Source organism: Chelonia mydas, chromosome 3 (assembly GCF_015237465.2).
Source record: "Chelonia mydas isolate rCheMyd1 chromosome 3, rCheMyd1.pri.v2, whole genome shotgun sequence".
NCBI lineage: Eukaryota > Metazoa > Chordata > Testudines > Cheloniidae > Chelonia > Chelonia mydas.
Genome location: NC_057851.1, coordinates 130,093,480 through 130,110,445, shown reverse-complemented (window position 1 = coordinate 130,110,445; position 16,966 = coordinate 130,093,480). Strand labels below are relative to the sequence as shown.

The following is a 16,966-nucleotide window of genomic DNA, read 5'->3' as shown; positions in this document are numbered from 1 at the left end:
CAAACCATATTATTTCTCTGAAGACACGAAAGCATATCACTGCTCAATAACGTTATTGGGGTAAATACTCCCCTTCATTTAAATAGTACACTGAGTTGGTTTATAGTAAAAATAAAATTTATTAACAACAGGACATAGGTTAAGTGATGCCAAGTAAAAAGAATAAAGTTAGAAAGGATTAAAAACCCCCAAAATGTGAAAATATGCATCTAAAAGTCTGAAACTTAATCCAGCAAGATGTACAGGCTTTGTGCAAGATGGCTTCTCTCACCAGTCTCCCTTCTTCCTAGCCATGGCTGACTTTCTCTCAGTCAGGAAGTTCCAGAAAAGCACAAGGGGCTGACTTCCCTTGTCTTCCTCGGTGAAAAGATCTTTGCCTAAACAGGTTTCTTACCTATATTTAGTTTCAGAGACTTCAACCCCCCTTTGGTTGAAGGACTCATCTTTCTCAGTTCCTAAGAGTGCTGTTCCCTTGTGTCTGTCTAGTAATGGATGCCAAAGATGGCTTTGGTCTTTGCTTAACTTCAGGGTGGATTTGATTTAAATCAGATAGATTTAAATCTTTATTAAATCACTAGTCAGGAAGACTCAATTTAATCATGGATTTCGACATAAAAGTGCGTTCTTGTGGGTTGTTATAACCTTAATACATATTCTTCACAACTCAGAGATAGATGTAGGCTTCATTTTTAGAAGGTACACGCTGTACATTTTTAAAGTGATTTATTTTGAAAACTTTTCAGATTAGTTTTACAGTTATATCAGAAAATGAATAATTGTTTGGTTATTTAATTTATCAAAGGTAATTGAAGCAGATATTTATGAAGTCGTTGGGAGGTGAACGATCTCCAATTCAACAGGTTAATCATTAATATTTGGATGATTTTCTTCCCATGCTGTATGAAGAGGAGAACATCACCAGACAGACATTTAAATTGTTTTATTTAACTAAAACAACAACGTTATGTATTCTGTATTTTTTTCTTCAACAGCACACATATAATATTTTAACAAAACAAGCATATACATTTTGAATTTAGTTAAACATTCAAGTATTTTAAAATCAGGTTTGTTTTTGTTAAAATTGTTTTTAACTAAAATAGTTAAATGAAATATTTAAAAAAAAACAAAACCCCAAAATCAACTGTCAGCCAGGTCAACATGAGAAACTTAAAATATTGGCTTCTGCAGCTAACTCAGTTGTCTTCACCTTCATTTTCCTGTTTGTTCATAATCTGGAAAAGAAAAACAAGCTTTCCTGCTTTTTCAGGACCTAAACAATTTCTCAATTTGGAATGAATTAGTCCAAAGGAAGAAAATATTCTTTCTATACCAGCAGAAGAAGCTACTGCTGTTAAAAGTGAGATTATCACTTCAACAGTCTCTAAATACAAGTGCTTAAGTGACTTCCACCCATTCACTGGTGTGACTTTCTTTAAATCATCATCAGCAAACATATATTTCTTGAATGGTTCACCCTTAGGGCTGAAGTTTGTTATAGTTGGCGAGATGGAGGGATGATTTATGGATGTCCATGTCATAGCCAACTCCTCGTCTTCAGCAGTTAAGGTTTGACCATGGTACTGAGTATTGAGAATATTTGCAAGAAAATGAGCTGGAGATAGTGCTTGTCCCATTCATTTTTTTTTAATGCTTGTAATTTAACTGTCATTGCTCATTTCTCTTTTTAAGATCTCACTCAGTTCCTTCCAGATTTCAACAGCATGAGCAATAAAACAGCTTTTTTCTTGCATTTTGTTCAAGGCTACAGAAATAGGCTTCAGGGTACTCACTATGTGTTCAACATTTCTCTTAAGCCCAATGTTGAGAGCTTCAGCTGTGACTGTGAACAAAATTGTGAAAAAATAAATGGCACTAACTGTCATCAGATTAGGCCAGTTCTTAATATAGTGCTCAAAATAGTCCACTACTGAGTTTCATCACACGTCTTGTGGGAGAGTTAGCTTGGCTCCTCCCACTTTTTTCAGAGCAGCTGCTGCAAAGTGGTAGTTACGGAAGTATTTTGCAATTTGAACAACATTAGCCTTTGTTTCTGGAACACTGAAATCTTTAGCTAGGAGATGCATCAAATGAGCACTGCAACCGTATGTTATTAGCTTGGGACTCTCTTCACTCTCTTCTAAATAATTTCTTCTCGTCTTGGATACATTTGCAGCATTGTCTGTGACCAAGCTGTATACTAGACATTTGAATTTTTTTCCACAGTTTGTTATAGCTTTTACTGCTGCTACTTGTAAGTATTCTGCTGTATGTGCATTTCCTGATGTATCGATGATTTCTGTAAGGAAGACATTCCCTTCTTCTGTTGTCACACAAGCACATACAACAGGATCATTGCGGACATTGCTCCACCCATCAAGACTCAGGTTAACAATTTCATCCTTTAGACCTTTTGCACACTGCACAATTTCTCTTTCATACACTTTATCCAGCAATTTGCCTGTGACATCTGTTCTGTTGGGTGGACTGTATCCTGGTCTTAATGACTGAACCATGTTAATGAAGTGTGGGTTCTCAATCATATGGAAAGGAGAGCTTACTGCAGAAACAAACCGGGCAATTTTTTCATCAGTTACCTCTTTTTGTAATCTGCTGGTTCTTGTCACAAATATACCGATGGTGGTTTCTGGATGATCGAGATTTTTTTTTCTTTTTGCTACAGGTGATATACTGTGGCTCTGTGACCATAAGATGTGACAGAAACACTATTCATTGGCAGATAACTCTGAAACTGTAGAAAATGATGGTGATCTTGAAGGTGGATAGTCTTCAGAATCCTGTATGTTGACAATGGATTCTCCTAAACAAAATAAGTCAATGCAGTTATTTAATTATTACCACCATACTGCTCATTTAGTATTACTCATTGCATTCACTGACACTCAGTACTACTACTTTAAAGGTGAAATTGTAAAAGGAAGATCTGCCTATTTCACCTATTTCTTTTTTATCACAACTGTATCTAAAATGATAGTACCATAGAGTAACAACTATATTTTTTGCTCAAACTTGAGAATTCAAGAATAGTCCAGAAGGAAGACAGGCAGTCCTTAAGAAAAGTATGAAATAAAAAAGTTTACCAACCTGAAGATCCCGCATGTTCAGACATGTTCCTTTCATCATCTTCAATGCAGCTTCCTCCTGAGAAGGCACATTTCTTATGATGTTGTTTCATTCGGGCAACCAGGCCTTACATTTCTTTGTTGCACTGTTTGCATTTTGCACGCATGCCTGTCTTACCCACAGGTAGAGGAACTTCATTAAAATATTCCCAAACTGGGTCTCTTTTACAGCCTGCTGCCATTATAGGTTTTCCCTTCTAGTGAGAGAGTGGTATGGTAGATCTCAAATCAATGAAGGCTACACTCAGAAAGACCTCAAGACTTCTGGAATGTGCTGCTCAAACAGTTTTACTTTTGTTTCTACTGCCTTCTCACATTTATCTCCAGACTTCTTCTCCTTGTCCAGATCTATTCCACCCCCAACAATCTTCTATTCATTGCACTTTTTGAAACTTTGCACTTTTAAAGAGAGGTAAGGGATTGACTCTGTGTACACAAATTTGCAGAGTGACAATAGGGTTGAGGTCTGTTATTTTTCACTTATATAATTCATTTTAAAATGTTTTTGCTGTTAACAAGCATATTATCTCTGGAGACACAAATCCACAGTTTGAGAACTGCAAAACTAAGCATCTCTGATGGTATCTTCTAGACTGAGCACTGAGTCTCATTGGGTAGATAGATTAACCTAAATAATCTATACAGAAGCCCCTGGAACCCAGTAAGATTGGGTCCCTAAGCCATGAACTATTAGAACTCATTTACAAAACTTTTCTTAAACATTATATGAATATATTGTCTCATACTATAGAATTAGAATTTATAATCCCTATTCCATGATGAGATATCTTTGAGCTACAATGTATCTTAATTACAACTATCTTTAGATAGGTTTTTTCCTCAAAAAGCATTTTATGCAAAAAATCTGATTTAAATTAAAAAAAAATCCGACTTTTTTTTATTTTTTAATAAAAATCATTGATTTTTATCCACCCTACTTATCTTCCAAAGTTCAATGAGTTTTTTTCAAGCAGGATGATCTCATGCTGTTTTTTCTCTCCTGTGGGTTTCCCATGCCATGCAGATAAATGGAGCTTCCATTGTTTAATGCCACCATTCTTAATTTATATAGGAGACAGGTAAATAGCTGCCTTCTCTCCTGTCTGGGAAGACTGTGCAACCTAATATCAGTGAATATCCATAATTCTTTGTATGGTGTTAATACATATAATTCACGGTATTAATCATTAGCACGCCATAGGCTCTGAGAAAAGACCTCACTCTGTATACAATATTTCTGTATTATAAAAAGTGTATAATCTGCTGATTCAGTTGTTTATCAGTTGAGGTTCATCCCCTGGCTGTATAGACTAGTAAATCTTTACAACATATTCTTTGAAAGGTAAAACCGAGACCAAACTTCTTTCTCTCCAGCTGGTTGTAGACACAATGCTATCTCCTCCCCCATTTGTTAGTATGAAGTTTGCCTCCATCCCTTGTTTGCTTGATGGGTCTGTTTAGGCAATATGTAAATACATTCTCATGGTCTTTCAAAGTACTTTGGAAGTAACTCCCAGGTGGGGAAAACACATTTCTTTGTCTAGTTCACACCTGTTTACCAACTCCTCCTGGCATGACTGGTTTAAAAACACACTTCAGTCATAATCCTAGTATATATTCATAACTAAGGCTACGTTTTAGTCACAGGTATTTTTAGTAAAAGTCACGGGCAGTAAACAAAAATTCACGGCCCGTGACCTGTCCATGACTATTACTATATACCCCTGACTAAAACTTGGGGGTGGGGGCTGCCCGGAGGCGTTGCGTATGCTGGGGGAGGGCAGCCCAGGTGGTGAGGGGAGGTGGGGGTCGGCACGCTGACCGGAACCCCTGCTGGTGCTGAGGGGAGAGGTTGGCAGGGCCGGCTGGCTCCTTACCCGGCTCAGCGCCTCCTGATCTCCATCCCCTCGGTCGCCGACCAGGGTCAGTCGGCAGACTCAGGCCTCGACGGCTCCACCCTGGTCACTGTAAGGGCAGTGGTCGGCCTTGGCCTGGGAGTTCAGCTCCTCGCCAAGGAGGGGTGACTTCCATGACTTCCGGGACAAACTTGCAGCCTTATTCATAACTCTTAATACCCACAGCGTATATACATTACACAAGAATATTAATGATCAGTGAGTTATTAGTTTTTAAATGATACCTCAAGGCATATTCTGTACAAAGATTATTACAAGTGTATGTATGGTCTGAATACAGGGGTGCTTAGTGTCAAGGTGCCAGACCAGTGACACTCAGCATGAAGAGGCAGAATGCAAAGTAGTTTGATTCACCTGAACTATACATTTCTGTGCTTCATAAAGTCTATTTAAATGTTTTAGTGTTTGCAGTTAAGAAAACTGCACTACTCATGATTCCCTACCCACCAAAAAAGAAATTAACTCTAGCTTACCTAAGTATTTTTCCCCTGAGCAACATATGAATGCATGCATAGAATAAAACATTGTTGCCATACACCCAAACAGTCCTCCAAGATTGCATGGTATTTATCTTTAAAGGGACAATGACAACTTAACACCCCTCTGAAAGTTTACCTCGGCTTTGTCTTCACTACACAGCTTTTAGCTTAAAAGTTGGGCAGTGTAAACGCTGTTTGTCGGTTTTTGCCGGCAAAGTACTTCCACCCCCTACGAGCGGGGTTTGTGTTGTCAACAAGAAAGCACTCCTGGCGGCAAAACTTTTGTCTTTCGGGGGGGGTTTAAGTGGCAGTGTAGACAAAGCCTGACTGTTCCAAGTAACACTTAAGATCACCAACTGAGAGGCTAGAGAATTCTGTTCAGCTTGTGCATAAAGCATGTTGTCTGTAGCCACTTTTACCACGTCCCTGCATAGTTTCCTCTGTTTTACATGTATCTTTCACTCAACAATGGGGAGAGAAACAAAACAAAAGTGAGATTGTAAAACCATGAACTGAGGCCAGGAGTACAATCTGAAGCTATTTTTTTAAAGTTATAAATTTAAATAGAACCACTGCTTTAAGGACTATGTTTTGGGTCTAAATATGTTGACTTTATCCTTTTATTTCACTGATCAACCATTTTAGATTGCACCAGTTAAAATCTTTATGCAAAGTTTTGTTTTTTTTTACGGTGTTTCTTTGCACCAAGGTCACTTGCAAAATAACTTCTTGGAAGTGTTTAAAGTTATCTTGTAAAACAAAAATATCTGAAAAGAAAAGGAGTACTTGTGGCACCTTAGAGACTAACCAATTTATTTGAGCATAAGCTTTCGTGAGCTACAGTTCACTTCATCGGATGCCCACAGTATGCATCCGATGAAGTGAGCTGTAGCTCACGAAAGCTTATGCTCAAATAAATTGGTTAGTCTCTAAGGTGTCACAAGTACTCCTTTTCTTTTTGCGAATACAGACTAACACGGCTGTTACTCTGAAAAAAATATCTGAGTGACAGAGCTTCAGGAAATTGAACAGCTACGGGAGACTGGTTGAATACAAGATGAGAATTGGAGAAAAAGGAGTGCTTACGCTTTCATGTACTTGCGCTGTTCAACTGTATCAAGTGATTGTTAGTTGAATTATATTTTCTAGGTAACATTTAGACATGATTCTTCAACAGTGGAAGTTCAGGATGACCACATAAAGGGCCCATTAAAGGTAATACATTTTTTGAATTTCAGTAGAATTCATTCAGTCATTTATCAAAATGTGTTGATAGTTATGCCTATCTAAGGTTACACTTTTTTCCTTTTTGGGAATACTGATTAGCCAGATAAATGTCTTTCTATAGGAATGAGAATTTAAAGAGTTTTTAAATATGTAGGGTATGATATGGAAAAATGTGGGTGGTCTGAATATAGTCCTGCCATGACATAAGCCTGTTCCATTGCCCATTGCAAAGAGCGAAACCCAGCACTGCCAATGTAGAGTGACAAGGTATAAAGGTCATTCGTTTAGCAGATTCCCTGCTAACCACAGGGGGAAGGTTAACAAGAAACTGGCCATCACCCTGAATATTAAGTAGTTATAGCCGATTCATTTAAGATTTCTACCCTGCCTCCAGGGGAGAAAACAAAGCTGGTTCCTCAGTTTAAGTGCTTGGTCACAAATCTTTTTTGACCAGCTTGCAGATGTTTTGATGCCTTCCTACCAGAAGTGGAGTAATTGTTAAATCACACACCTAATTTCCTTTTTTATGTGGGCTCCTTTAAGAGCATGAGGGATGTCCCTGTTTCCCTGGAAAAATCCTAGAGCCACACTTATTAGTTCCCCAGTTTTACAAAAGCCTTATCCAAACAAAGTTGCATGAGTTTGTCTGTTTAGACTCCTTTTGTTAAACTGGTGCAAATGCCTGTGTGGACACTCTTCAAAAAATTAACCCTTATTTATGTTGATTTAACTTTATTCTCTACCAAATCAAGAGATGTTAAATTGATAAGTCAATGTTAAATTGATTTTAGTATCCACAGGCATTTGCAGTAGTTTAAACCTGTCCTTACAGATTTTAGTATCTATATCAACTTTGTTTAGTTCAGCCCTAAATGCTCTCTAGATTATGAAAGTAAATCATGTTTATTCACAATTTTTAATAGGGTTGGGTCCTGCCAGTAGGCGAGAACTAAGACTGACATGCTTATACCCTAACTTTTGTTGAAGCTTTGTGCATATATACAGAGCCAGAATTGAGAATTGGCATGTCACAAGGCTTGAAGGTTTTTAAACATTGAAAAAGTTTCAAATATCATTCAGGGGGTGGATGTCAGCAAACTAGCCAGCTTTCTGGCTAAAGATGATACAGAAACAACTAATCAAACAGCTTACCAAGGATCACATACTGGTAACCAACCTTGCAAGAGGAACCAGGCCAGTAATCCTAGGTGAACATGACACATTGATCGGTTGAAGTTTTAAAAACTGAACAGTGCAACAAGACACTCTAAGGGCTTCCACACTACAGGCAAGGAATTTAAAGAAATAGCTCTTGTTGACTATTTTACTGAGTCAATTTACTCAATTTTTACTAGAAGTAAAGACTTGTATAGTAGTGGGAGAATGAACTTACGTTTTAGGGATGGGACTTTTGTAAGAAGTACACCTATGACCACTTGCCAAAGTTTAAGTACAGTAATTTGTCAAAATATAAAATACACAGTCACATTCTTTCAACTTTAATATTTCAGTGTAAGCCGGTTTATATGGATTTTAGGTTTCAAATACCAATTCAGATAATCTTCCTCTGGAAGTGTTTAGTGACAGCTTTTTTTTTTTTTTTTAAGAAGATCCTACTGGCTCAGATTTTCCAATGAAGTGTTGTTTGATGAAAGGAAAACCACTTCTTACCTCTACCTCATAGGGCCTACACCTCCCTCTCTGTGTTCAACAAAACACAGAAGCAGATAGGATAGTAAAGAGAAGAATAAAAGTGGACAGAAGGCATGAGTAGTAGAGGAACAGTACTGAAGGAAGCTGCAAAGCAAAAATGGTTGACATGGTTTGTCTTTTGCAAAGACTAGTGGGGAGAATAGGCTTATAGTGCTCTCCGTCTCTCGATCTTCATATTGCCGCCTTCCTCTGGAGGTGAAGGGGATGTGAGCATTCAGTGCATAACTGTTAGGCTTTTTGGCTTGAAGCTAAGACGTTTGATTGGTTCTGGTTTTAGTCACTGTTGCTTTGGAAAAAACTCAGCTGGATGGTTTGAACTGGCAAGCTGTTATACAAGAGAATGACATCACTCAAAACAGTTCTTATTCCCCACTTGCTGGCAGCAAGGAAAGAACCATATTCAGTTATCTGGATTGGTCTGGAAAAATAAAGTAACAAATTTACAAATATAATTTTGAGCGAAGGTAAAAGGTAAGGTATATTTAACTGTGCAAAACTAGAAATTCAGTGCACCTGAGGAACACAAGGTTGCACCTGTTCTAAGCAAAGTATTTTTAGCATCCTACCCTTATTAAGATTTGCTGATTTTAAAATATTTTTCAGTCCTAATTCAGATGAATTATCTGTTTGAAAGTTCTCAAAAGTTAAGTAGCTTTTATGTTATTTTAGGTAGGATCTGTTGTAGAAGTAAAGAATCCAGATGGAACTTACCAGGAAGCTGTCATCAACAAATTAACAGATGCAAGTTGGTATACTGTAGGTAAGAGAAATGGATAACTATGTCCTCAAACTGGAAAGTACACATCAGAAAAACATCACCACTTATCCAAAGATTATCAACACTTGATCTGTTTTAAATTTGAGAAAATGCCTGTGGGCTATAAATGTATTTAGAGAATATTCTCGATGGGAAGTACTTAATAAAAACAAGATTTTGTATCTGTAGAAGCAGTTGTTTAACAGTGTTCCCTGTGCTGCACACTTTTGTCGAGATGATTTGATACTAGCATATGGACAGGCTTAAGCTCATGCTTTATGTACTGCAGGTAGTCCCATATGAAGTCAATGGAACTGTGTAAAGTTAAGCACATGCATAAATCTTTACAGGATTAGCACCATATAGAAAATTACGTACTTGAGTACTTTTAAATAGCAAATAAGTAAATACTAGACCAGTAGACAAAGTTATTCAAAGTTGAGTTGTCTGATATTTAAAGAGATTCATTCTAAAAAATGAGTTTCCTAACAAGATATATGTGTTTTATTAGTCTAGAAAAGCAGTCTTCAAACTGTGGTACATATAGGTTGGTTTAATCAGAATAGAATCCAATCTAACTACGCTGAAAAATTGTGACGGTTGTACACCAAATACTTTAGTTTTAGATGTGGTTCATTAGGTCCTCGGTTGAGAACTATTGGTCTGGACTCTAGAATATCTAATATGCTATATTGTAGCATGTACCTGCTTTTGACAGTAGTTAGAAATAATTCATGGTGATTTTAAGTGTTACAACAACTTCAGTAACAGTTTACAGTACTTATTTTCCCCTAGTTTAGAACAAAGATAAAAGCTATCATAGCTCCTTTAAACAAGCACATAACAATGTTGACTTTTCCTTTAATTTTTCCATTATCTAATCAAGTCCTAAAACATTTTTTCTGATGACTTAATCCAAATGCACTAGCAAAGCTTGCTTTTCGTATGCCCAATTCAGATGGCCCTGGCTTTTCAGTGCCGTTTCCATGGCACGTCAACCAGTAAATGAGAGGTAGAAGGGTAGAGTACATGTTAAACTAGTTTTTCAGGTCTCAGGAACCAATTCTATCCTTAACATAGCCCTAATATAGGCAAATAGAAAATACCAATTAAGGGTTTTTAAATTTTTTTTTTATTATTATTATTTATTTATACTGAGAAACTTGTCCTCTCCCACCCTGAGCTCCATAATACAAAGAGATTAGGGGGAGACTGACTCCCCCTAATTGGCAATTTTTTAAGGTGAAGGCTGCCCTTGACAGGTAGTCTCTCCCATCACATAGGCTAATGTTGGTATGGGGATCTTGTGCATGGACCATGTTTTTGGCTAATCTAAATGAAGCTTATTTTGGACTCCATGACCTCTAAATTGGTAGACTGATCTGTTACACACGGGCGCATAATATAAAACAAGATTGAAAATACATTCATGCACATTATTAGCTGCAATTATGGGTAAAGAAAAATATTAGCAATTGTGACCATTTATTATTAAGGGTTGCTAATTGTAAACTGATGCTGGAGAACTGGCAGATGAGAACTGACTTCAGGAAGCATGTGCTAGGTGAGTTCTGAGCAGAGTGATAGTTCTTCGAGTGCTTGTCATGTCCATTCCATTCTAGGTATGTGCGCGCTTATGTGCACAGTCGTTGGAGAGTTTTGCCTTAGTGGTATCCGTAGGGTCGGCAGTGGCACCCCCTTGAGTGCTGCGCCCAGGTGCTGGTATATAGGTGCCGCTGTTCCTACCCCCGCTCAGCTCCTCCTTACCACCTGTGACGGTTGATCGGAGCGCTTTGTCTTTCCCATCGCAAGAGCATTAGCGGGTCTTCAACAGCCCATTTTCTGGCTTCTTTGTATATAGCAGGGGTGGCCAAACTATGACTTGCGAGCCACATGCAGCTCTTTTACAATTAAAGTACTGCTCGTGGAGCCCCCCATGCTCACCCCTCATTCTCCACCTATCAGACTTGTCAGGGGGAGCTTGGGACCTCTGCCTTATATTCGGGTAGGGCTTCTGCCCAGTGGGGAGGGAGATCTCGGGGCCTTAGCCCCGCAGAGAACATGTGCCGGGGCTTGGGACTTCAGCAGGAGCAAGGCTGAAGCCCTGAGCTCCGGCAGGTGCCTCCTGCAGGGCAGAAGCCCCGGCAGGTATGCTCCAGCTCTCAAACTTCTGAAGATTGTCGTATGCAGCTCGGAAGGTTCATAAGTTTGGCCACCCCGGTATATAGTTTAGATACGTAGTTAGCCTTTAAGTTAAGTGTGAAGTAGTTCGGTAGTTAGCATCCCGGCTGGGACTTCACCTCGGAGTGGGGCATGCCCTGCTCTCCTGGTTTCAAATCATGCTTGTCATATAACAGGCAGATGCCTATTAGTGACCCCCACGACAGTTGTCTGAAGTGCTTGGGAGAGTCCCATAGAAAGGACAAGTGCAGAATCTGTAAGAACTTCCCCCTAGACCCAGAAGGAGTGGGATATCCTCTTGAGGGCACTCCTCATGGAGACTGTGCTTTGTCCTGCAGAGCCCTCCCACTCTGCTCCCACACTGAGCAGGTTGGCATTGGTGCAGAGCGCACCTCCAGCACTGGCTCCGTCAGACACCGTTCCCCCTTACTGGTGCCGAAGAAGTGGCAAAAGAAGAAGAGCACCCCGGCACCGGAAGGAAAAAGGGCCTCGGGCAAAGGACTTGTGTCAGGTCATGTGCCTGCCCCTGGGCTTCATGAGGACACTGCTGAGGTCAGACCCCTGAGACTGGCCAGGGATCCGCCTTCGACTCCCAGGAGCAGAAGGGGACCCCAGCTTCTCCTAAGGCCCTCATTGCCTGAGGCGGCCCCAGTGGTTAAAGAATAAGCAGGCTGACACCATACCAGGTGCTAGACTCGGCTAAGGCCCCAATGCCTCAGGGCAAACCGGTGGTGGGACTGCCCCATAGGGCAGTGGAGCACCCTCCGTCCCCGGACCGCAGGCTAAGATCCCTGTCTCCGCGGCCTAGGACCCCTGCACCACATTCCCAGTCTCCAGTCAGAAGACCCAGGTCCCCGACGCCACGCTCTTCCCCTACAACACATGGGACACTGGAGTTGAAGCACCAGTCCCCCGCCACCAGTACCAGCGAGCTGCCCGCCAAAGATCGCCACTGTGCAAGTGACCCTTGCCCAGACGGTCTCCAAGAAGTTGGTCCCCACTGGGGCGAGATCGCTTCCGGTCGCAGCACCGGTCTCCATCCCCTCAGTTCCACTCGTCAGGCAGGCACCGATCCTCATCCTTACCTCGCCAGTCACTGACCAGGATCAGTTGGCAGACTCAGGCCTCGATGGCTCCGCCCTGGTCGCCATAAGGGCGATGGTCAGCCTCAGACTGGGAGTTCAGCTCCTTGCCAAGGAGGGGTGATTTGCCACCAAACTGCGAAGCTGACGCAGCACCTGCAGTGACGGCATGGCAGCAGGGACAGTGGCCCGCTCAATGGCCACACTGGAACTTGTGGCCGTGCCCATAATGCCGGTCCTGTATTCCCACCAGTCCTCCCTGACTGCCTTGGACAAACCGCCGCAGGCACCAGAGTCAGAACACGGTACTGAATCCAACATGGGGGGCAGCACATAGGGACTCCAGCACCTAAGGAGAAGGAAGGGGAACCCGTCCCTCCCCCAGTGGTGCACTCGTCATCTCCGGACAAAGCGGTGGCGGGTCCCTCCCAAATGGGCAGCCCCCCCGATGACTTTAAGGAGCACCAGGCTCTCCTTAAGAGGGTGGCTACCAACTTTAACTTAAAAATTGAGGAGGTCCCAGAGGAGTCCGATGACCTCTTTAAATTTATATCCACCGCCACCCCGGCCTGGGTTGCACTGCCCATCCACCCAGGGGTCCTTAAGATTGCTAGATCGCTGTAGCAGACCCAGTCTTCAATTCCGCCTACTTCTAAGAAGGCGGGAAAAAAGTATTATGTCCCTCTAAAAGGGTTTAAATATCTGTATACACACTCTCCAGAGGCATTACTGGTTGATATTGACAGCTATTAATGAAAGGGACAGGCAGGGCCAAGTCAGTGGTACGGTGAAAAACAAAGATGCCAAGAGACTGGCATTTGGCAGAAAGATTTATTTGACGGCAAGCCTACAATTTCAGGTGTCTAACCAACAGGCCCTGTTAGGCAGGTACAATTTTAACCTATAGGACTCCCTTAGCAAATTCAAGGAGGACCTTCTGTGGGACCGAGCCCAGGAGTTTGCTGCTTTGGTGGACGAAGGCACAGCTGTGCCAAGGGGGGCCCTTCAGATGGACTGGGACGCTACTGACTCAGTGGCCAGGGTGCTTGCCTATGCGGTGGCCATGAGACGTACCTCCTGGTTGCAGTCCTCCGGGTTATCCCAGGAGATGCAGGCCACTATACAGGACCTCCCATTTGAGGGAATAGGTCTTTTCTCCGAGCTCACAGACTCGAGACTCCATGGCCTTAAACACTCCCGTGCCACCCTCCACTCCTTGTGCCTCCATACTCCTCACCAGGCCAGGAAGCCCTTCTGCCCTCCAACTCCTCTGCCTCCGCAGTCTAGGTCCAGGGGTACCCGCTGGCTGGGCACCTACAGGAGGAAGGATAGAGACAAATGGTAAGCAGCGACACCCGTCATCTTCCCATTCATTTGCTCAGCTTGGGTCTTTCAGAAGCAGTCATTTTGAGGGTGCGCTCAAGGACGATGCCCCAGTCACCTCCCACTCTTTCCTCAGCTGCCTCCACCCCTTCCGGTTGTCCTGGTCTTAGCTGACCACGGGCCATTGGGTGCTCAAAGTAATGTCCTCAGGTTACATCCTGATATACCTAGAATGGAATCAACATGAACAAGCACTCGAAGAATTAAAAACGGTTACCTACCATTCGTAGTTTTTGTTCTTCGAGATATGTTGCTCATGTCCATTCCATTACTTGTCCTCCTACCCCTCTGTCGGAGTTCCTGGCAAGAAGGAACTGAGAGGGCGTAGGGTCGGCGGTGCCTATATATCAGCTTATGGGCAGGGCACTCAAGGAGTGCTGACACAGCCGACCCGACTGATACCGCTAAGGGAAAAATCTCTGACAACTGCAAGTGGGCATGCGTACAGCTACAATGGAATGGACATGAGCAACACATTTCGAAGAATAACAACTATGAATGGTAGGTAACCGTTATTTCTCTTTTAAAAGACATTGAAATTTTGTGAGATGAGTATGCTTTTCCAGGTAGGTATTACTACAAAGAAATTATCTGATAGAATAAGAAAGTAGGATGAGGGAGAGACATGGACAGAACAGAGGCCAAAATAGAATGAAGGGGTGGGAAGATGCAGAATAATAGAGAAGAGGTTTTCATAAGCAATGTAGAAGTGGACATGGGAATTAGTGAGCATGTGAGGTGGTGAAGCAATAGTGTATGGACATGTAAATAAAAAAGTATACTTCCGAGTTCCAAATAGCCTGAAATTTGGATAGAATTGTAAAATGTGATGTGACAAATGCATGAAATCAGCAGTTTGCCAAAGTAAGTGATGTAGAAATAGATACAGGCTAAATAGTGGAGGCAGCTGGTGCAAGGAGTTGCAATTTGAGATTCAAAGTGACATATGCAGCTGTCAAAGATTGAGCCTGAGAAAGAAAGGGAAGGTGGAAGTAAAGAAGGGAGGAGAGAGCTGACCTGGAGATGTGATTGAAGATACTGTGCTTACCAGATTAGATGATGCCCATCTTGTGGGATCAGTGAAAATTGGTATCACAGCTGCAACTTCGTGTCTAATACAGTTCTGGAGTGAAATGACATTCTTAGCAGCAGAAGATTAGGAATATACTTTATCAGGTGGGTGAATAGAAGCAGGACTGAAAAGAACTTTGGATATATTGGTATCTGTGGATCTGAGGAAAGTCTGGTTGAGAGCTGGGCGTTCCTGTCAGACTCCATAACGATCAATTTCCTTGTTCAGCAAGTTTGTCTAAGTTTACATTAGCACCCAGCCATCTTGAAGTACTGGGTGACATCACTAATTCAGAGAGTGACCTTGCTCATAAATTCCTCTGCTGAAAGCTTCACTTGGCAAATAGTAAACGCCGTAGCAGTTATGCAGCAAATTGTTACACCTTGGAGATTCATTCAGTTTGTGGCTCAAAGTCTTTATAGAATCATGCATTTGGGAGCTGCTTGAAAACTGTATGTTTTACAATACCTAGGCACAAGTGGAGAGCAGTTTAAAGGCATGTCAACCTTCCTTGCTTTTGTAGGGCTAAGGCCTTGCCTACACTCAGGTTTTGATGTGGGTATATGATTCTTTCCTACCAAAATAATCAGTACAATCCCTAGCTTGGGTCCAGTTATATTACTGTTATAACAAAGGTGCCTTTTACCAGTATGGGTTATTCCCTTTGCTATAGTAGTATAAGGCAGTGGTTCTCAACCAGGGGCCTGGGGCCCCCTAGGGGGCCACAAACAGGTTTCAGGGGGTATGCCAAGCAGGACCAGTGTTAGACTCGCTGGGGCTCAGGGCAGAAAGCCTAAGCCCTGCCATGCAGCACTGAAGCCAGGGGCCCTGATCCCTGTCACCTGGGGCTAAAGCAGAAGCCTGAGCAACTTAGCTTTGCGGGGCACCCTGTGGCTTGGTCGCCCGGGCAACTGCTCTTCTTGCTACCCCTTAACGTCAGCCCTGACTTTTATATGCAGAAAAACAGTTGGCATAGGTGGGCCGTGGAGTTTTTATAGCATGTTGGGGGGGGGGGGGGGGGCTCAGAAAGAAAAGGGTTGAGAACCACTGGTATAAGGCACCTTTATATACTGATAAGAGTCCACTCTGTTGAGGTGTGGGGTTGTTACCATTTTACATGTTAACGATACCAATATATGGTTAAAGCAGTATTACTGGTGTATGGATAAGGACTAAGTCATGCCCTTGACACTTCTTATCTTTGTAAGATCATTTGTGTATGTACAGGCACCTGACTTATTTGGTGTCCAGAGCTTTTGCATAGAGTTCTACATGTTCAAGAAAAAGCCTGCTGATGGGCAAGTTCTCCTTTCTCTAAGATCTTGGAATAGCTGATTTGCATTTCAATGACTTTCTCTGAAACCTTGACCTCTTGGTTTCCTTTGAAATTTTCAGTTTCAGGATAGTTCCTTTAAATGCACTGCACTACTGTACTTTCTGATAGAAGGCTGGAAAGGTTGCCTTGCTGGCGTATTTTGAAGGTTTCCCACTGAGGTAAAGGAGAAGAATATGCAAGTGTGGCAGAGCTAGCATCTGCTTTCTATAGATCACACACGCTTTTTGGCCAGATAAGACATACCTCTTGTGGGGACTTCATGATGTAAATGGCTTAACAAAAGAAAAGGAAGTTGCTCTCTATTATTAGGATGCCCTGAGCCAGGGGTTGGGGAGGAGATAAATAAATTAGGCAAAATAAACACAGTATACAGAGCCCGACTGCCCAGGGTCCATAATGCAGGTACCTACCAAATTCTGAGCTTACCATGGAGAGTTTTCTCCTGTTGTAATCAGCTTGTGGAAACACATACGTTGTGGGGTTTGGGGTTACAGCCCAACTACACAAGTTCCCTGGAATAATAGGTGATCTCAATCCTCTAGTTCCCTGAAACACTTCTAGAACTATAGAAAAGTACAGTTACCATCTAGTTTGGTGATCCCTCTTAGTGATGAAACTGGGGTTGGGTGTGTCATGTTCAGAAATGGTGGTTCTCAATGCCCCGTCCCAGAGAGTAC

General features: G+C 42.0%; 1 protein-coding gene across 4 annotated transcripts in view; it reads left to right on the top strand.

The window, feature by feature from the left end:
• ARID4B (AT-rich interaction domain 4B) overlaps positions 1-16,966 on the top strand; it is a 140,938-nt gene that overhangs the window by 40,766 nt on the left and 83,206 nt on the right. For all 4 annotated transcript variants that reach the window (XM_037895274.2, XM_043544325.1, XM_043544324.1 and 1 more), the window contains 2 exons: positions 6,688-6,753; positions 9,148-9,238. In XM_037895274.2, coding sequence (XP_037751202.1) covers positions 6,688-6,753; positions 9,148-9,238 — 157 coding nt within the window. The remainder of the gene's footprint in view (positions 1-6,687; positions 6,754-9,147; positions 9,239-16,966) is intronic.